At 34.9% G+C, this 22,367-nt stretch overlaps 1 protein-coding gene across 3 annotated transcripts in view; it reads right to left on the reverse strand.

Moving 5' to 3' along the window:
• LOC127848830 (mothers against decapentaplegic homolog 4-like) overlaps positions 1–22,000 on the reverse strand; it is a 38,437-nt gene extending 16,437 nt beyond the window's left edge. The window contains exons 1-10 of one of the 3 annotated variants that reach the window (XM_052381482.1): positions 21,928–22,000; positions 18,280–18,787; positions 17,722–17,826; positions 16,831–17,005; positions 14,733–14,762; positions 12,936–13,079; positions 11,889–12,011; positions 7,034–7,123; positions 2,558–2,626; positions 1,061–1,120 (exon numbers count right to left, since the gene is read on the reverse strand). In XM_052381482.1, coding sequence (XP_052237442.1) covers positions 1,061–1,120; positions 2,558–2,626; positions 7,034–7,123; positions 11,889–12,011; positions 12,936–13,079; positions 14,733–14,762; positions 16,831–17,005; positions 17,722–17,826; positions 18,280–18,489 — 1,006 coding nt within the window. In that variant the 5' untranslated portion in view covers positions 18,490–18,787; positions 21,928–22,000. Of the gene's footprint in view, positions 1–1,060; positions 1,121–2,557; positions 2,627–7,033; positions 7,124–11,888; positions 12,012–12,935; positions 13,080–14,732; positions 14,763–16,830; positions 17,006–17,721; positions 17,827–18,279; positions 18,788–20,958; positions 21,898–21,927 lie in introns of those variants that run through there. The other 2 variants (XM_052381483.1, XM_052381484.1) reach the window with 2 other exon arrangements.
• Between the last annotated feature and the right edge of the window lie 367 nt (positions 22,001–22,367).

Consider the following 22,367-nt stretch of genomic DNA (forward strand, 5'->3'; position numbering starts at 1 on the left):
AATGTGGCCTCTAGAGTGTTTACGAGCAAATGTTAACGGACGGACGCACATATGACGGACAAACACCGGTCACAAAAGCTCACCTGAGCAATCAGGTGAGCTAAAAAAAATGTTTCAAAAAAATGATGGTGTACAATTTCATGAAGGTGAATACAGTCTTTTTAATTTCAGTCCTCAAGCAGCAATAATTTGTGAGTTACTTGAAGTGTTCATAAAACTTTAATCAAATACCTAACGCTTCATTACATGATGCTCAGACTAATTTTAATGCAAAAATGGCTGGGATTATAACTTAGTCGATTAATTCCAAATTAAGTAATCTTCTTAAAAAATAAATTTTACATTAAAAGGGCAAAACTCCGTTAATTATTTGTAGTATGAGGGAAAAAATCTTCTGCAGCTGAACAGATTAGAATTTTTGCCCCAAATTTGCCCTAACAAAACCACTGGACACACAAGGTTTTTTGTTTGTTTTATTTCCTGTAAAATGGGAGTATTACTCACAATGTGTCACAAACCTGCCAACCAAAATATACCGGTAGATGTGAGCAGGTTCAGATGCTGGTTAATGTTTGTCAAGTTTTAGCCCTCTTGCAGCAATACTTTAGGAGTTTAAGCACCACACATGTAAGTGGAAAAACGTTTTGCTCAAAAGGGGGCCTTAACTCTGGTGATGGCACCTTGTTATACCATATAGATGACAGAAGTTTACAAGATCACACGCTTGTAGATATGTTTCAAGGTTTCATCCCTCTAGCACCAATACTTTTGAGTTATGAATGCAAAATGGAAGGACCGACTGATGGCAAATAAGGGCAAATCAATATGCCCCCTCCTCATAAAATATGGGCATACAAATGGCAATATTGCCAGCATGCATTCTTCTTAGTTCTTTGTTGTGTTTTTTAATGTTTTGTTATTTAAATAACAAAACCACACTTTTTATAACTTCTTTATGTACCATGCATTATCATTATTAAGATTTGTAAACAAAAAGAAGTTTTTTTACTATGGTTCATTGTCAAGGAAAGTTATTACTTTAAGGGGTGAATGTCATTACCAGATTGATTTGTCAAGGGAGGTAATGGCGCCTCAGGGCTCTGGATTTGCTGTGAAGACCCTGAAAGTATACAACAATACATGTAATGCACCACATACAGCTTGAAAGCTGAGGAATTGCACAATTCAGCTGCAAGATATGAAATTTACAGTAACACTAATAATCGTTTAACACAAGGAGCAAAATAATATCATGTCCTCTTTAAACAATGGTTTTTGTCACCTCTAAATTAGGTCTTTTTGACTTTATTATGGAAATTATGATTTTTTGAAATTTGTTAAATATTTTTTTAGAAAAGGGCTTTACAAATTTCTCGCTTAGATATTTATTTATTTTGATAATTCACCATTTTAAATAGTTGATATGCTCCCACATTTACCAGGTTTGCTGATTTACCAGAACCAAAACTCACATATAGGTGTACTCGGTCTGACATGCCTTCATAGGGACAGACAGACTCAGTTACAGACATGCACAGGGATTACAGTAACCCCATTATTTGCATGCAAGAGTTATAATATCTTCAATTGCATATTCAACAAACACTATTTCATTCACATCAACTTAAGGCTTATGCTCAAATTTTCGACTTCCAAAGTTGTTGTTGCACTTGTTTATTCATCGAGTAAGGATAAAAGCAAAATGACTTTACATAATTATTATATATATATATATGATCCATAAAAAAAAAGCAAATTCGTTGAATTGATATCCCCCGCCAATATGCTTCTGGACACAAAAGTGTTATATTTGACACTCAAAAAAGCATTTTTTCACAATACAAAGGGCCATAACTCCGTTATTAACAGATGGTGTAAAATGCCAGTTGGCGTGCATCATCCTCTTACTGATATACATACCCATAACAAGTTTCAATAAAATCCGCGAAAGCACTTCCAAGATATGGCTCCGGACACACACAAAAAAGCATTTTTTCAAGATACAAAGGGCCATAACTCAGTTATTAATAGATGATGTACAATGCCATTTGATGTGCATCATTCTCTAATGCATATATATACTCATACCAAGTTTCAATGAAATCCCCCAAAGCACTTCCAAGATATGGCTCCGGACGGAAAGACAGACGAAAAACGCCTAAACAATATCCCTCCGCCTATGGCGCGGGATAATAATCCACACACCTTTAATTGTACAGATCATTGGACAATAATTCGGGTTGCACTTTAATGGGACAGACTCAATGAATGACAATACAATTAACCTAGCTCTTGGCAAATGTGGCTTAATGCATGTGCGTAAAGTGTAATCCCACATAAGCCTGTACTGTGCAGTCCCAAGAGGCTTGTTGGGCACAACACTTTCCTCCTAGACTGGATTTTCGTTAAGAAGAGACTTTCTTTAATAAAAAATTCCATGAAAGCAGAAAATGTCCCCCCTTATAAGCGAATACACAGGCTAATCTGGTACGATACTACACACAGGCATTTAACCCAATTTTCCCACAACGTGGCTCAAAAGTATGATTCTTCTTACAGTAGTGTTGCTGGCTTTCGTGTTTCTGAGTAAATGAAGCAACCTCGCCGTCCCAGCTGGTAGAAGGGACTGAAAGATAGAGATGATAATGTGGCATGATGGTCTCATTGTACAAAACACATACAGTGCTCACTCTGGCCTTCAGAAAATAATAGCCATAATTTTTTTCCTTAAAAAAATAATAGCCAAAACATATGCGGACTTTTCCGCAAAACGGTACTGAAGGCAAAAAAAAAAAGAAAACCGTGAATCTCATTTTATCTATGTTTTATGAAATCAGGGTCTTCCCCAGGCCATTTAAGCGCCCCTTGCCGGGGCGCTTGAATTTCGAAATCAGAGTCCCCGGGGCGCTTGAAATTTTCCGATCAGTGTATTCTTCAGTAAAAGGAAGTGGAGATTGTCCAAAAAAATCAAGGTTTCCCTATCAGTGTAACAATATTTCCTGTTTTAAAAGAGCACTCGGTACCTACTTTCACAAGTAATCGCCATAAACACCACATGGGGTAATGGATAATCCACTGATAAGAGAATAGCATGACGCGCGTATCGATTATTCTAGCCACATTACACGGTCATTTAAATGCTGACAAGGATGTATCTGGTAACTTTCCAGTCGTCAAACTGTGAAGTTCATCGTCCAATCGGTTACGCGAATGCTTATGAGGGCGGGGTTAGCTATCGACCATTATTTTTGATTGATGTCGGGCATGAAGTAAGAGTTTATCGCAGCTTGATTAGCAAGAAGTTGTACCATTTGAGTAATATAAAACCGGTAATTAGTACAGTACAGAACATTAAAGACGGTTTCGGGCATCATCATCACACCTTTTTACTGTAAACAAGTGTTACCTTTGACTCATAATTAATACGAGAAATTAATTGCAAGTGGTAAACAATTAATTATTATAGCGACATTTATTCGACACGTAATGCGCTTTAACAAATTTTCGTTGAATTAATTACGCACACTTGTAAATGTTTCGTCCGATAATCGATAGTTAGAAGGCTGATGATGGCAACCGGCCGTGATCCTCGTGGACAACGTGAATTTCATGCATTATTCCGTCAAAACATTTATTCGACTTGTAAAGTGTTTAAACAAATTATCGTTGAATTTATAACGCAACGGTTAATATTTGTTGAAATCTCAAATGGGAATAATTAAATTTGTAGTCCGAAACCCATTCCCGTAAGTCGATGTTAACGCGTTTTTAATCCGAAACACACTTCCAAATGTAAATGTTACCGCAACGTTAAATATTTTTGCTTCAAATTAGCAGTGCAAATTTATTTTGTGCCGAATCTTTTTCTCAATTAAAAAGAGCGCGAAAATTATGCAGCATGTACAACGTCGCGTCTATTGCATACAAATGGCGTGTATTGAGCGTTTTAACAAGCACACAACAGGTCAGGGGATTGACGCATATTCAGAGGCATATTCAGAGGCAATATTTCATCAAATCTATAAATAGTCACTTAAAAAATGGCAAGGTTTGTGTTAAAGAAATAACTGAAAGCTTTTATCGTAAATATTTACTAGAAAGAGATTGATAACAACGGAATAAACGGGATTATCGGGTAATAAATAGAAACTTGAAAAATAGTAAGTATACAGGAATAGAGTCGGGTTGAAACGGATGTATTGGGGAATCGTTCGAGGCGGGATTTTACTATCTGTGCGGAAAAGTTTTAAAACATTTAAACAATATAAAAAAATATATTTTTAAATGACTGGGGGATTTTTTTAAGAGTCATAGCGCACCAAATGACGTCTTTTGACGCTGTTTTTCTTTGAGTTATAACGCACCACAGAACGTGAATTGACACGTTAAATAAATAAAAAATCTACGTAGGGAGGGGACACCCCTCCCGAACCCACCCTGATCGGCCCCGGGGCGCCTGAAAAAATTCCTGGGGAAGGCACTGGAAATGTATATCTATTGGTTTTAAGTTATAATATAAATATATACTTAAAAACAAGCATAATATCAGTGTGTCATTTTCTTATAAAATATTATCATGGCTTTACAATAAAGAATACATTCAATGTTGTGGGTGTGACTTAACAAACCAGATCTAAGCTCCAGTTACATACACATAAGAATTAAGGGCAGAGGCCCCAACCCACCCAGAGCCCTGGGCTATACTATTTTTTATAGTTTTTCCAATTGCAATTTTTGGTGAATACAACTCGAAATATTATCAACCACACCTTCCGTATCACCGCATGTGTATTCCTCATTCTATTTTTGCTATTATGAACTTCGAAAATAAATCATAATCGACGAAAAAATACAGAATCCGAAAACGGTAATCCGAAAAATTGTACGCGTTTTGCACATGAAATATGCATAATATAAAATATTAATATGCATAATCTAAAATGTGCATATCGTTCGACTACTTTATCTCTTTATACGACGTTTGCCATCGGCCGCAATATTGTAGGCAGAGGCCAATATCAATTGTAAATGATTTATTCCATCAATTAACGTCACAGCGCCTGAGTTAAAATACACCACCTCAGTGTAATTCCAAACACGTGTTTGCTGGCCATGGAATATGCCGGGTCCCTTTGAATTGGAAAAACCAGGTTACCTGGTTAAAAATTGAAATCATTATGTTAAAGCAGACGACAACAGCGGTAATTACGGGGATAATTAGTTGATGGCGATTAAATAATTATTTCATCAAGCAATGTTCAACGTAATCTAATTGCAGAAAAAACAGCGTGAAAAACTAAACCAGCCACAATATAAGCGGCGATTTCATGAGGATTAAATAATAATTGGCGAAAATTTATCAAAGATCTAACAGTTACCGATAATTGGTAAAGCACGGGGAGATTAAAAACGTTTTTTCCGAAATATATCACTGCTGTCGGACACTGATTGAGAAAAACGCTCCAGGCCACAATGTCGCAAAAGTTATTGACGCGTGTATGACAATACACAGGGTCGAGTGTGTACACAGGTAATCTCGTTTATCGATTTTCCTGCTTGATGGCCCGATTTGCAGGCGTTTCGCATTCCCCGGACAACATTAAGAGGCAATTGTTTTTTGATACACAGGGTCGAGTGTGTACACAGGTAATCTCGTTTATCGATTTTTCCTGCTTGATGGCCCGATTTGCAGGCATTTCGCATTCGCCGGACAACATTAAGAGGCAATTTGTTTTTTGATGTAGGAGGATAAAATAATCGCCATTTTTTCTAGACAATTTTTAGAAATAATAGCCAGTTGGATAAAATAATCGCCATTGGCGATAATGTCTGGCAGCAGCGTAAGTACTGCACATAAAATAACAAGAGATGTGTTTGTCAGAAACACAATGCCCCCTATTGCGCCGCTTTGAAGCCATAAATTTCACCTTTAACCGTGAAGGATGACCTTGACCTTTGACCTTGAAGGATGACCTTGACCTTTGACCTTGAAGGATGACCTTGACTTTGACTTTTCACCACTAAAAATGTGCAGCTCCGTGAGATACACATGCATGCCAAATATCAAGTTGCTATGTTGAATATTAAAATAGTTATGACCAAACTTTAACGAAGGTTAAAGTTTAAGGAAAGAAAAACACAATGATATTTGACCTTTGACTTTGAAGGATGACCTTGACCTTGACTATCACCACTCAAAATAGGCAGCTCCATGAGATACACATGCATGCCAAATATTAAGTAGCTATCTTTAATATTGCAAAAGTTATAAAACTTTAACTAAGGTTAAAGTTTTGGGACACACACAAACAATGACTGACTGACACAATGACAGACAGACAGACAGACAAACAGGCCAAAAACAATATACCCCTGATCTTTCGATGCGGGGGCATAAAAATATCTCACATTGAAAAATGGGACCGCATTAAATATTCATGGTGAAACCTGAGATACAATACATTATTCAATTATTTCACCGTTAGACAGTCTGCAAAACTAACTTTTTTGTGGCTATGAAACTTTGAAAATGTCATAGCTAGAGGAAATTTTTCATAGCAAGAAACAAATTGAATTAATTTACAGTGATATTTTCATGAAAGGACGACAACAGTTGTTTTATATAGATTGCAATTAGGGGTAAGATTGTAAACAAATCAGTATTCCAGGTTTCAAACTTTTACTTAATTTATAAAAACCCTCCTACTATTATTTCATTTATGGGCTTAGAATGCAAGTTTAGTTTACCAAAAGTATTACAACATTTTAAAAACGCGAGCCGGACTTTACACTCTCTATAACATCTAAGAGATTCACTAATGATAGAAAACTAAAGGAAGTAACCAAGCGGTGTCACTGTAAGAATTTACGCCTGAAATAAGTATATTGATTATTTATTGGTTTATTTTATCGGATTTTTTTTCATCGCAATTAAAGCGATCTATATTCAATTTTTCTATCGCCAGAGTCGAGATTTCATCTCATTGGCCATCAGACAATGGGTTAATTTTGCAGACTGCACTTAGATACATACCTCTGTTTGAAAAAGGTGTCATAGGCTGTGAATTGGGTAAGCCGGAACCAAAACTTTGGGGTGACATGGCCATAGACATACCACTGGAACCTGGACATATAGATCATGATATAATCAAACAAATTGTAAAACAAGATATGTGTTTGTCAGAACTACTATGTCCCCTTTTGCGCCGCTTTGAAGCTATATATTTGACCTTTGACCTTGAAGGATGACCTTGACCTTGACCTTTCACCACTCAAAATGTGCAGCTCCATGAGATACATATGCATGCCAAATATCAAGTTGCTATCTTCAATATTGCAAAAGTTATTGCAAATGTTAAAGTTGGCGCAAACTAACAGACCAACCAACCAACAGACAGGGCAAAAACAATATGCCCCCCACTATAGTGGTGGGGGACATAAAAAATATGCAGAGCGTAAAAACAATATATTATCCTTCTTTCAAATAGTTTCATCCATTCCTACTGATTCCCCCCACCCGATATTTTGGAAATTTATACAAATCACTGCAAAAAAAATTATCTTTTGTTAGCTAAGTCTTTTAAACAGATGTTTTGGATCATAGCGGGTCAATGTTTTTGTTTGCACATATTTGTAACAAGAGCTGTCAGAGGACAGCGCGCTCGACTATTCGAGTGCTTGACAGTATAATGTAAGCTATAATGGGGAAATTGTTCATATTCAATTATTTATTAGACAATCTTTCAAAAATAAAAATAAAAGAAAAAATAAAAATAAAAATTGGGGGGTAGGGGGGGGGGGTGACAGGGGGGTATAATGCGGAGTGGGGTATTTCATTAGATGATGGGGGTGGGGGAGGGATTCTGGGTAGGGGCGTGGGGTATTGTTTGGGTGGAATCCATTGTGGTATTCAGGTAAGTGTTGTTTTGTCAAAGTAATAATAAAATGTGATCATAAATAAAGAAGTTAAGGCAATTTAAGCAAAATGTTCAATTATCTAAGTGTAAAAGGGGCCATAATTATGTCAAAATGCTTGATACAGTGGTCTGCTCTTGTTTACAGGTTGGGGTCATGTTGGTAAACAAGAATGCAACATATAAAAGCAATATGTCAAAGGATATAGGAAATATTTGGGATGGCATTACTTTGAAATAGATTTATCAATAATATGCATATTCTAAGTATAAAAGGGGCAATAATTATGACAAAATGCTTGATAGAGTTGTCTACTCTTGTTCATAGGTTGGGGTGATGTTGGTAAACAAGTATGCAAAATATGAAAGCAATATTTCAAGGGACAATGAAAATAAATGGGGTAGTACGAAAACTTTAACATTTGCTGCATATTCTAAGTGGAAAAGGGGCCATAATTATGACAAAATGCTTGATAGAGTTGTCTGCTCTTGTTTATAGGTTGGGGTCATGTTGGTAAACAAGTATGCAAAATATGAAAGCAATATGTCAAGGGACAAAGAAAAAATTTGGGGTAGTACAAAAACTTTAACATTTGCACGCTAACGCAGACGCTAACGCTTACGCCTACGCCGGGGTGAGTAGGATAGCTCCACTATATATATTTTAAATATAATAGTGGAGCTAACACTATATATATTTTATATATAATAGTCGAGCTAAAAATGATGCAACATTTGTTACATAATTATGTATAAAACAAATTCTGTTAAACAGAATGTTGGTATTTATTGGTTCTGGAGTTATTTAAAGATTTGTCAAAAATATTATGAAAGTTAAATGCTTCCCTATGAAAATGATGACTGAACAGATATGAACAAATCTTGCTTCTATTTTATTTTAATCAGCTAAAGAAAAAGTAGTTTCATTCCAATCCACGATACACAACTAACAGACTCTATATTTTCTATATCCTTTTTAGGAAAATAATTTCAAAACTAGGCCTAAGTATTCTTGAGTTATCATCCGGAAACCATTTTACTATTTCGAGTCACTGTGACCTTGACCTTGTGACCTGAAAATCAATAGGGGTCATCTGCCAGTCATGGTCAATGTACCTATGAAGTTTCATGATCCTAGGCATAAGCGTTTTTGAGTTATCATCCGGAAACCATCTGGTGGACGGACCGATGGACCGACCGACATGTGCAAAACAATATACCCCCTCTTCTTCGAAGGGGGGCATAATAAATGTCAAACTAAACAAAGGGGAGTAAATCTTTGATTGAGCATTGATTATTATTATATGCACTTGCATGTTAGTATTTCCTAACCCAGCACTGCAACTAGCGTTATTTGCTACATAAAGACACTCAAGAAGATCAATACAAATCAAAGGCAGATAACTCACAACTAACTTTTCAATATTGTGTTAACGTAAATTATTCAAAGATGTTTATCAAATAAAATAAATTGCAGAAACTCTTACTATATGGATTCACCCTTTCTCGCACAGATGCACAGTTAACATGGTTATTTTTAACAAGCATAAAACCAGACCAGCCTGCGTGTAACTGTCTGTTCAGGTTTAATGCTGTTCGCTGCTCAGTTATATCTAAATTACAAAAGCTCTAGAATTTCTTAAGATTTTCTTAGACACTACAAACACGTCATAATACGCAGCTAAGTGGTAAAGATTAAATGTTGTAATAATATGTCGCCTTACAAATTAATTGCCATAAAACAAGATACAATAGCAATAAGGAAAAAGCCAGATTAGTATTCTATAACAATCCCAAAAGTTTGTCAACTATTCAAAAATAGTATGTATAGGATCTGGCACGAGTTGTCATATCATACCATATTTTATTAAACGAGTTCAGGAATTGTGTTTGTAAGCGAGCCTTTGGCGAGCTTACTAATGAATTTCCTGGACGAGTTTAATAAAATATGGTATGATATGACAACGAGTGTCAGATCTTTTTTATCACATGCGTTTAAATGAGCAAATTAAATAAATATTTACGCAAACATAATGATAAATCCGGATTGCTGTTTACATTTCGTGACGTTATTTGATTGCAACGTCATTTCAGCAAAATAACAAAATGTGATTGGACAAAAAAACGAAAACTAAGCCAATGAAAACGCTTAAAAATGTTGTATTACAAATGTGTGATATAAAAAAATATGTACATGTAATGATTGTATTACATGGGAAACAGGGTATAGCATGTGATAATACAATGTATCTGATTGTGGACATACCTGGACAAAGTACGTCACTGCATTGCTTATGAACATGCATCATGGACATTGTTTGTCATTAAAGCAGTAATAACTCAATTATTTCATTATTACAAGTGTGACATGGTGTGTAAGACTATATCTGGTGCCACAACACACTCCATTAAAAAAAAAATCAGCACTATTTATTTAAATTTTAACTGTTTCCAGTGTTCGACTTCACTTAACAGTCCTGTTGTAAAGACAGACTACTGGCCTCAAATCAATTTGAAGCTCAAGAGTGAAATAGCAGAAAGCCGCCTCCTTTTAGATTACCCCTCTGGGAATGGGGCTGAATTTTAGCCAAAATTTCGACTAAAAAAACACCCACTGCTCATTTTTACTCAAATTGCAGAATATTAGAATTTTTATAGAAACAAATTCACTAGTGTTATTTGCTACAAACAGGAAAGCAGTTTATTGTGCATTATATAAGGCAGTTAATTTCTATTTTTTATTACTTATTGACAGTAACTGACAAGAAGTTTACATGTATTTTCCTTTCTGGCATATTGATTTACCTATACACAGACCTCAGGGGTCGACAAATTGTTTTTCAGCAACTTGCCCTGCAGGACGAGTAGCTAAGAATTTTCACTTGCCCTGCTGAAACATGTACTTGCCTTGCAATTTATTGAAAAAATGCACTAAATCAGTAACTGATATGTGTTTTTCTATTGGTTATCATATAGACTTGTTAACTCATGAACTTCAATACAGTTAATAAACAGTTTTAACACACTTTTAACTTGTTTGTTTTTAATTTTTTCCTCATGGTCACAATCATTATGATTACACTTTAGGAGCATTGGAGAGTCCGAAAGGCATTTGGTTAAACTTGAGCAAGCCTCTGTGTGAACAAAATGCAGTTTTCTCGTTGTCATTTTCGTCTATTAAAACTTGCCAATAGCCACTCTTTAAATCTAAAGATGTGAAGAATTTATACGAATTTTTATCAGTATTACTGTATAGGATACATTCACGGAACATACCGGCAGCGGGGCGTAATGGGAACATGACTAATTTTAGCACAGTGTGCAATAATCAACATGTTAATTTTAATCGCCGATTAAACGTTGTTTTGTTTGGTTAAGATGTGTTAAAACTTCAAATTTTAATCTTTTTGGCCAGAAATGCTACTCGCCCTGCAGGACGAGCGTTGCCGAAATATTCACTCGTCCGGAGCCAATTTCTACTCGTAATTACGAGCGGGCGAGTGGATTTGTCGAGCCCTGGACCTCTACTTATATTTTTTACTACAAGAGAAAATCAATAACAGACCTTTACCAATCATATGAAGACATTTATTTTTCAAAATTCAAGGGCAATTATTTGAAAGATTTATCATCTTTTCTATAATTCTGGCATATCAATATCTTTGGCATATACAAATATCTATAAACAGCATTGCACTATCATTATCTGCTACAAAATAAGAAATTGTTAGTTTTTGTACCTAGGGGAGACAAATATGTTCAATAATACTTTGGTGAGTGAAAACATTCATTTTGAGCTTAATTCTCTTAAAGAAGTTTATTATATCTTCTAGAATATTAGTACATATATATCTACACACAGCATAGCACTAGCATTATTTGCTACAAGAAGAAGTGAGAAGCTGTTTTTTTACTGCACCCAGAGACAACTAGAAGCCACAGGTTTTCGGCACCAATTAAAGGCAGATAACTCACTTATCCTGTTTCCACTGGCTGCTATGGACATGGAGGTCATTGGGTTGGTCAAGATGCCAGCAGATGACCGCGGGTCAGATATTTGGCCACTTGGGCCAACTGACCCAGAGGAAGGCTGACCACCTGATCAGTTCAAATTGACCAATGAAGTGTTGACATATGCTTATTTTGTAAACCTGGCCAAAATCACCAAGCTTTTCAATGGGCAACTTTAAATTGAACAATGAACTTTTGAAATGGGTTTATTTCAATAAAGCAGGAAACACACTCACAAAGTTTCTTCATTTACACTGATTGTGAACTAAACACAATATTAACAGAACTTAATTTTGAAACTTGAGTAAATTTGAAAATTAAAGAATATTACTCACAAGAGGGCTGTGTTAGTCCTTAATGTTAACCTGATGACAACAGGCAATGATAGTGATCAACTCAAACAGATGAATAAATATGCCTGACCTATATTTGCTTTAACTTGAGACCTTGTGTTTATGTTTGTTTTAAGTTAGTGCCCATAATTACTAAAAACTTATTTTTTTACATATTTTCACTGTGTAAGTTTAGGTCTGTATAAACATCAAGCTTGCATATTAAACAGGAAGTCCATTCAGCAGTACATGTATTACAAATGGGCAATAACTGTGGTATTCCTGGTCTAAACTGGCCCATAATTGAAACTTTCAAAGAAGTCCAAGATATGAAGTTCAAACATAAAGTATGAAAAGTTTGGTCAAGATTTCAATAAAGTAAAATCTCGTGTGCATCTTTACTACCAATTCTTTAAGACTGACAGACCACAAACAACACAAGATAGGTCCCTAATACAATAGCACGGTGAACTCTTCATTCTCAGGTAAGCTTAAAACTGTAAAAACTTTTAAGTCTGTGGTTCATTCATGCAAAATTAGCTTTTGCATATGTTTTTGAAATTTGTCTGAAAAGTTAAGCTAAGTGTGTTAGAAAATCCCTTTGTTTTCAAAAACAATCCGCAATAAAAAAACTTATTTAACATTTTTCACTCAAATTTATTTTAAAACGAAAACAAACCTATGCTGGAGATTCTACTAAAGCCATCCACAGGGGGGTGTTGTACAGTCTGCGACAAGTCACCAGAAGTTCCACTTTCTAGCACTGAGGAGGTACCGCCTATCTCATTCCCATATTCGTCTTTTACAAGCCTTGAAGGTGGCGCTAGAAAAAAGTAGTCATTTCTTTACAAATCAATTAACGACCACAAAGTCTGGTAAACCTGTAACTACATTAACAATTGCGTATTTGATTGGATTTTTTACTGATTAGGATCATTGTGAAAAATATTGTTTGTGAAGCTATAATGTAGTTTTCCAAGAAACAGTGGATATTTGTGAGACTGGTAGCTTTGTTCTTTCATTTGCATAGTTTGTATTTTTAACAGGATTTTAGTTATAACACAGCGGGCAGTTTAGCTCCACTTTTTTCAGCTTCTCTTTACATAGGTTAGTTGATTAGCCAGTACTAAGTGAACATACTTGTGCATTTATCTAAAATTTGCAGATTTTCAATCAAATGTTTGGGGAAATGGACAAAGATTTTTTTTTACAAACATTCTCAACACAATTTTTTGTTTTGCTTGTTTAATTTCGTTTTGTGCTGTTTTAACACTATTTCAGTCATATAACAGTGGTCTGTTCACCGACTCGAGCATTTTCTGGGAGAGCAGTTTTTACCAATACTAAATACTATACTTGACCATGTACTATGTGCAGTTTTATACCACTCATTTCAAAAGTTGGTGCGCTTTTTAAATTGATACAACTGATTGTGCAATAGTAACATGATGGAAGATTTAACAGTTTTTTTGGTTTGAAAACTTTCCTCCCTATATTTTGGCATTAAAAAATTGGGTGTGCCTTATACATGGTTAAGTGCCAGGGATTTTCAGCCTTATAAATAGGCCCCTTTCCAATTGAAAATTTCTTTAAAATCATGCAGTTTTCCCAAAAATCCTAACTTACAACAGCTTTTTCATTTCCCAAAGCAGTAATTTTAGCGAGAATTCTTCCCAAAATGAGCAATTTCTTCCCAAAATCCATGGCTAGGGCCTCTTCCCAATGAAGCAAGGAAAACCCCTGAGTGCGGTACACATATGTATGCCAGTAACTGACCGCTGCCTTATTTAAATCAGAGACTGGAGGAGGATGGCCGCAGAAAGGATTTCATGAACAAACATCACAAGTTAAACTTGCGATCATATTATTGGTAGCCCAGCACTCAACCTTCTGAGCTAGCCGGAGAAGTAATATTGTGTAAACATTTTGACGTATCTATGATAACGAAATAACAACAAAATCTCTATACATGAGCACAGGAAGTTTAACTTCCAAAATTCAAGCCAGTTCAATCTCAAGGCCAGGAATATTTAACTTCCAAATCATAGGCCAGGATGATGAAACCCTTAAATTCATAAGCCAGGAAACTCACATTCCAAAATCAAAGGCAAGGAATATTCAACTTCCAAATCAGAGGTCAGCAAGTTCAAACTTCTAAATAACAGGCTTAGAATTATTAACATGAATTTTTCAAATGTTAACACAACTGTGTACATACCTGCATGCTGAAAAGGCAATAATAGGCAATGATGTTCAAACTGCTCATCGGAGACAAGAAAGTTTTAACTTCAAAATAAGAAAGGAAGGTTTATCTTCCAAATCATAGGCCAAGATGATGAAATTTTAAATTCATAGGCCAGGAAACTCATATTCCAAAATCACACGCCAGAAATTTCAAACTTCTAAATAACAGGCTAAGAATTGTTAACATTCACTTTTTAATTGTTAACAAAACTGTGTACATAGTACTACATACCTGCATGCTGAATAGTAAGACCAGACAGATCTGAAAATATTAAAACAAAGTTATTTTTTTTCATCATTTTTGGTGTTGATTTATTAACGCTTTGCATGCTGGGAAATTTGTCGTCTGCTAAAATGTCGTCTGCTGAATTTCTAAAATTAGCATTTTCTTCTATTTTTTTTTAAAGAATACTATCAGAATAGCAAACAGTTTGGATCCAGATGAGACACCACGGTCTGTGGCGTCTCATCTGGATCCAAACTGTTTTCAAAGGCCTTCAAAATTCGGTTCCCGCACTGAAAGAGTTAAAACCATTAAATGTTAATGGGATCTAAAATCATCGATTTAAGTCCCTAAATAGGTTTTATGCGAGCTTTCCAAAAAAATCAATAATGATTCATTTTAATTTAGTTTGTATATTTATAAGACACCATTGTAAATGTAATTTTCAATAGGCACATTTATACAGCAAATCATAAAGTATCTAGCATTCCCATTGTCAATTGCCATTGTCTTCAATGGCAACAAAATTGTAATTATGGTTCCAGTTTTTCAAATTGAGAAATTTTTCGAAAGACAATAATTAGCCATTGTTGCAGACATTGGTACTGCGAAACTGAAAGCTTGTCTCTAGCTCAACTCTAACACATTCAATTGAAATCTTACTCAAGTTAACATTATTTATTTTGTTATTTTCCTACTATTATTATTATGTAATGATAATTTTGCAACAGTTAAAGTTTCAATTCAAAATACAAAAACAAATAACATAGAGAGCGTTTTGAGACATATGGTTCACATTTAGAAACTTAAAGTCACACACCTTCAATTTAAATATATGTTAATCAATACATATAGATGCAATTTGAAAGCGTGCAAAATTGTCATTCAATTTATAGCCTAGTTAGCAAGTAATTTATAATTTATTTTTTTTAATTTAAAACTGAAAGTAGTAGCATTTCTATATGTATATTTCCATTTCCACAAACGCAATTATTTTTAAGTTTTAAAGCGCTAAGACGGATTTCTACCTCATAACCACAAAATATATTCTTATTGGCATAGATAAAATTAAATCTATAGCATAGTTAGCAAGTAATTTTTTATTTTTCAAACGATACCGCTATTATAACCGAAAGTAGGATTTCTAGACGTATATGTCCATATCGACAAACGCTTTTATTTTTAAGTTTTAAAGCGCAAAAAATATGGATTTCTACCTTGTAACCATGAGATATATTCTAATTGGCATAGATAAAATATGTTTCTTATTTATACTTAAATTTACTATGCCATGTATTTCATTTCAAAGTGTGTGGCTTTAAGAGGCCTGGGTATATTTCAGAACATATCATCATCATGTCAGACCTAAGAAATTGTACATTTTATCAGTATTAAGGGTCTGACAGTAGTATAATTGACAAATACAGATCTTAATTGCAATGAGGATTTAGCAACCTGCAAGTTACCGGTAAGTGTATTTTTTTTGTCTTACATTTTTGCAACTCTACAAAACAATGAACAACATTGACCAAACATTTAATTTTTATAATGTTGAAATTCAAGTGTTTTCAACAGTGTTATAGATGTTTAAATCATACAGGAGCAGTTTAATGGCGACTTTCATGTTTATATAGACTCTGAAGTGGTTTAAATGTGATTGAAAACAAAACTGACAACTTTTACAATACTACAAATTTTAGAGGAAAAATTTTGTCGAGACAGCGGAAACTGTGGATATCAAAACAACAGGGACAAAAGTAAGAAAGGGCCAAAGAGGAAAAACATGTCCAAGAGGTGAAAACCATGATAATTTCTAATAATGTGTTTGATCCAAGGCAATTCTGAAGCCTAAAACTTGTAATTACGATAGAAATTATTTCATGACCAATTACTAAACAAGAGAATCCAACCCACCTTTGAAGACCACTGCTCTTCAAAGAAAGCTAGCTGGATCTCTGGTCAAAGCCATGTCAATTTATTGTGCGAAATCAAAATTGTCTGAATACCAACCATCTGACAAAGATATGCTAATAACCCTCCTCTTAAAGGAGGGCGTGGGGGACGGCATCACAAGAATTTTAAATCATACATCACAAAAAGGACCTACCTATGCCTGGTGAAACCACCCTTTCGTAGTGGTATGGATTGATACACACACTATCTTGTTTAAGATCAAAAGCATACTGGCAGTACTTCACATGTTTCAGCTCATTTTTGTGCAGATCAGGCCAGCGCCAGATACGTGAATAGATGACATGAGGGAACCCCTTTCTGCCTGCCACCTACAACAGAGATTGTTTTTACATTCAAGAATGTTAATTATGCGTTTTACCACTTTGTGAATGATACCTGTACCAAATAAATGAAGACTTTCCGAAGGCTCTATACAAGTGTCATACAGTTGGTCTGACAACCTACACAACTCACCAGATCAACATTCTAATTACTGTACCAAAAACACATTTTCATGATCTCTCGAAGTTTGTTTTTTTAACATTCGTTTACAACAAATTATAAATAATACATCAAATAATAATACAACCTGAGCTTGCTGTCCCTTATTATCACGTCTAAGATAAGAACAAGAGATGTGCTGGTCAGAAACACAATGCCCCCTATTGCACCGCTTAAAAATAAAATTTCAATATATTATTTGGCAGGTTTAGAAATTATCTCCCTTTTAAAGCTTATTACTTCCCTTGGATTGTATTTTTTACTTTTGACCTTGAAGGATGACCTTGACCTTTCACCACTCAAAATGTGCAGCTTCATAAGATACACATGCACGCCAAATATCAAGTTGCTATCTTCAATATTGCAAAAGTTATGGCCAATGTTAAAGTTTCCGGATGGACGGACAGACTGATGGACAGTTCAACTGCTATATGCAACCCTACCAGGAACATAAAAAAGGCAGGGTGGTATAAGGGGCAGCAAGGCACATCCAAAATGGGTATTCCATTCCACCATGCTCTTTGTTGCTAGCTAAATCACTGACCTGCAGGCGTCCATCTAGAGTCCTCTGGATGGTGACACACTTGGAGGGATGTGCCCCACTCGTGGTTATTGCCGTGATCAAGCTGTCCAGTTCATCTCGCTTTTCCTGTAGAAACAAATGTTATTAACCAATACGGGTATAATTTAAAGTGTATAAAAAGCTGACTTGGTCATTTACAAATGTATATTATTATTAATATAAAAGTCAATTTCTGGCTCATATTACCTATACGGCACCATTTAGGAATCCTAAAAAAATGTTCTCGTTTTACACTTAAATTCACAAATCGTTGCAATTTTACTGTTTACTTGTTTTATTACATTTTAAACTGAAGCAAATGTGACTGACATAACAATGTTTGATTTGGTAAAATTATATTTTGTGTTATCCAATGAGAACCACAAAATCAGCAAAAACTAACCTGATCATCAACAACAAATAAATTAAAGTGACAATGGAACAAGCTTGAGTGAGCTGGGGGTTTTTTCAAACAACTAAATTTGGTCATAGTGAAACAAAACAGCCTTATTTGCACAAATTACAATGATAAATTCATACCTTGAGTTTTTTCACAAGTGACTCGATTGCCCGCTTTGCAAACGATTCACTCTCCCCACCCTGTCGGTGGCACATCAAACTATGCACAATGCTTAGGCAAGCATCAGCACTTGTTGGTGCTCCGTGACTCATTTTAAGATACTTTGAAGTTTCTTTCTGATTATGGGTAATAATCAGAGAATGTTCACTTCCACTTCCACTGCTAAACATTACAGTCTGAACATATTCATAAGTGGGTGTTTCACTGTTGCCAATGTATATCTTTATGGCACAGAATTACTTTTTTATATTTAAGATTTACCAATCAGTAATCATGTGAAATAATCATGTTCAAATTTCAACAAACTTCTACTTAAAATCAATACAAATATATATTTATAAATATATATATAAGACAAATTTCACAAAATGGTTTCAAGTAGATCTGTTTGAAGAACTTAATTCAACTGCAGATTTTTAGTTTCCACAATGCTGTCTTGTCCATCAATCACTGCCAAATGTCAGCAATCTGAAATGAACAGAATATCTGAAGCTACATTTTTGTATATTGGGGATGCGACCAGTATCTATCCCATTTTGCAAATGCTACCTAAAGCAATAAATTGAAATTGAATGTGTCAATACACAGGGCAAATTTCTATGCTTAGCTAGTAACAGTACAAAATCAAGTTTTAACACTATAATTCACCATACAGAAGGAGAAAAACATAATTCAAACTCTTTTATTCATTAACATGTTATGTTCATGTTCAAAGTTCAACATTTCTGGGCTTTTCAGCGAATTTATCAATTATTCTGGTGACCTCCTCTTCACCAAGTCTCTCCGTGTGCAGACAAAGTTTAATCAGGGACTTCAGTGTAGCTTCCCCAAGCCTGTTTCTCTGTGGCGTGCAAAGCAGGTTTAGCAAACTAAACAGTCTTTCAACACTCTCTTGACCGGATGTTTCTGGCGTTTCACTGCCGGCATTTGAAGAAGACTGACTTTTAAGTTGTACTTGTTTGAAAAGAATATCAATTTATTTTTAAGTTAAAACAGATTTGTCAATTTTTTTACGATAGCTTTTGTTGTTGTGCGACATGTTGGAATATGTATGGTTTGCGGTAGATGTCGAAAAGCGAAAGTCGTGATAGTGAACTACGTACGGTTTGCGGTAAAGGCTAAAATAAAGTAAACACGTGGATGCAGTTCAGAAAAATGTAGTAAATGCGTAACGAAAGACGTATTTAAATGAGGTATTGATTAAATTTGAATAACACTTCAGAGAGGGGAATTTTAAAAATATCTGGGGGAAAAATATATACTCTAAAGATGGGGGAATGGGGCCGAATAACGCCGAATATTTCATCCAAAAAAAAACACTGCAGCCTGTGCCATTTGGATTGGAAAAAATGGGAGACATTAAGCATTATAAATATTATTTTATGTAACAGAATTAAAATTGCTTTTAGGCTCATGTTTGACAGCATTTTTATATAATAAAGTGCTGCTTTAATGCCTTTTTACAATGAAGATTATGTATATGTAATATCCTTTCACATGCATATTAAACTTGCAATAATCTATAGATCATTTAAGCATAACCTCTTTAAGAGAATTAGTTTAATACAGTATTTATTTAAAGAATAAACATCATATGGGATATGAACATACCTTTAGTGTTCTTGTTGTGTTAATGATGTATTACGTGGAGTTAATATAATAAAATTAATATATTTAATTTGTTTACCTTTCAATATCTTGCACTTGACAACCTCAGTGCTTTTTCAGTAAACTGTACAGCGTTACAAATATAATAAATCAGAATATCCACATAAATCTGAGTATACACAGATTTGTTTCTCTCCATTTTTGAACGATACTCATCTTAATTTCTTCAACTTTGTGAGTAGACTGGACTTCAATTTTCCAACACTCTTTTCCGTGACGCACATTCACTGTGCATATTTCTAAAATTTGTTGTGTTTTATCTCAAACGTAGTATTTTGCGTTAATTGACACACGCATTAAATTATTCCCTAATAACCATATGATATCTGTTGTCAATTTCAATGCTATTTATCATTTTCGCCGTTCATCGCAATTTCTCTTCTGCTCGCCGCCATCTTGGGTATCTTGGGCAATTCTGTCTTTTTATGGGAACTTTTGGTCAGATTTAAGGGAAAAAACGATTTTTGCAAGTGGGAAGCAGCCGAATATCAGTGGTAATTTTGGGCAAAAAAAATCACTGATTGCGTCGCAGACGCTCTATGCGTTTAATATGTAAAGCACCTCGACGATTAGGCTTAAGGTGCGATCGTAAACATCGCACTCCGTTAAAAAGTCGGCAAGGCTAAAAAACGTTCCTCGGGTACAGTTTTAATTTTACCGCGATTTTTTTCTTTTGGCTTTTAATTTTGAATAAAATGTTGTAAGGTCGCAGCAAAATAATAGGCTTGGTTGGGTAACCGTAACCACATTATTTTGTTTTGGCCTTATGCAAAATCATCAGTATTAATTGTGATTAAAATCAATCAGTGTTCCGATACCTGTGAACGATGGCGGCAATCTTTCGTTTGAGCTCAATGCCTTTAAATTCTACATAAGGTCAACAATGTTACAGTGTTCAACTAACGACAATTTACCACAGTTTACGTAGTTCAAGATTTTTTGACATGAATAAAATATGACTTTAGCCTTACCAAGACAGTCGATCTTCCATACCCATTCAGAATATGCAATCGCTTTCTGATTTATATCCACTGTTGTTTCTTTCCTTTCCCATTTAATTTTTTGTTCAATAATTGCTAAATCTCCGAGATTTTGTGAGATTCGTTTGTTCGTCTTCATTTATGCTTCACAAAGGCGCCATTTGCAATCGAAATATGAAACACATTTACAAAGACCAATTTTAATTGAAAGTAAGGGAAACGAAAGCCAATGATATCGCTCATCTGAAAATATGCTATAACAGAATACCAGTGTGAAATGCGGATAGGTTTCACAGGCCGCTGATTTTACGTGCCGCTTATGAAAAACACCCGCAGATTCAGTCGTACTTTCACCCATTTTTTTTAATTTACTTGAATTGTGGAAATGACACTGGACAACCCGATCTGCGGAATTCGGCAGACAAATCACATCCCTGACTTATTGTTTGAATTATTGTTTTGGGCAGACTTTTACTATAAATGAATTTGTAGAGTTTAATTCATTTTTTAAAAGTATTCAGAAATGCAGTAATTTCAAATGTGATAGTGTATGCAATCATTTATCCGATATACAAGCATGGTGTTTGAATGATTCTTCATTATAGACATTAAGAACTGTGAGAATACTGTGTTGCATGCTGATATTAATAATACAACTCTAATCTAATCTCTTTGGTTTCAGTTTCACAATGACAAGAATAACCAAGAACATATGTAAAGTACACTAAGGTCAGGACAGGAAAGTAGAAATACATGAAACGTAAATGACTCATAGAGAAACAGTTCACAGACTTTCTGGAGCCGATAAAGTCGTGACAGTTTCGTTACTTTCGTTAAACGAAATCTTTGTTTGTTAAAGCAGTTTCTGTAAACCTCATCAAAACGCGCATGTCCATGATTATGCCGTATAAAACGAGAATTACACACTTAGCTTTATTGCTATGTTGCTTGAAAAAATACCTGAAAAATGTAGGAAAACTTGACATATTTATGTTTTTCGTCGGCGCGGGGAATCATAACAGAGCTTTGCGCATGCGTATGCTAATAACCAGTGTTTGGGTAAAAAAAAAGTTTCGTAAAAAGTGCTCCAAAATGAGGCCCGACTAGGGAAATATAGGTTTATAATTTCGAAAACGGATTTGCATGTGCATTAGTAAAGAATATTGTATATTGTATTATTATTGATTTTTTATGGATACTGATTGTTGAGAGCCTAGTTTCCCTTCTAGAAACAGCCATTTATTTTCATTTTATTACATATCCCTTACTCTCATAGTATCGATCTGTCATCCTCATAGTATCGTGCCTTTAACGAAAAGCCTTCAAGAAGTGCTGCAAAGTTAATGTTTTTCCCATTTTTAGATTTATAATGATGGCTATCCACAACTGGTCTATTACGG

The sequence above is a fragment of the Dreissena polymorpha genome, chromosome 10, assembly GCF_020536995.1.
Source record: "Dreissena polymorpha isolate Duluth1 chromosome 10, UMN_Dpol_1.0, whole genome shotgun sequence".
NCBI classification, from domain to species: Eukaryota; Metazoa; Mollusca; class Bivalvia; order Myida; family Dreissenidae; genus Dreissena; species Dreissena polymorpha.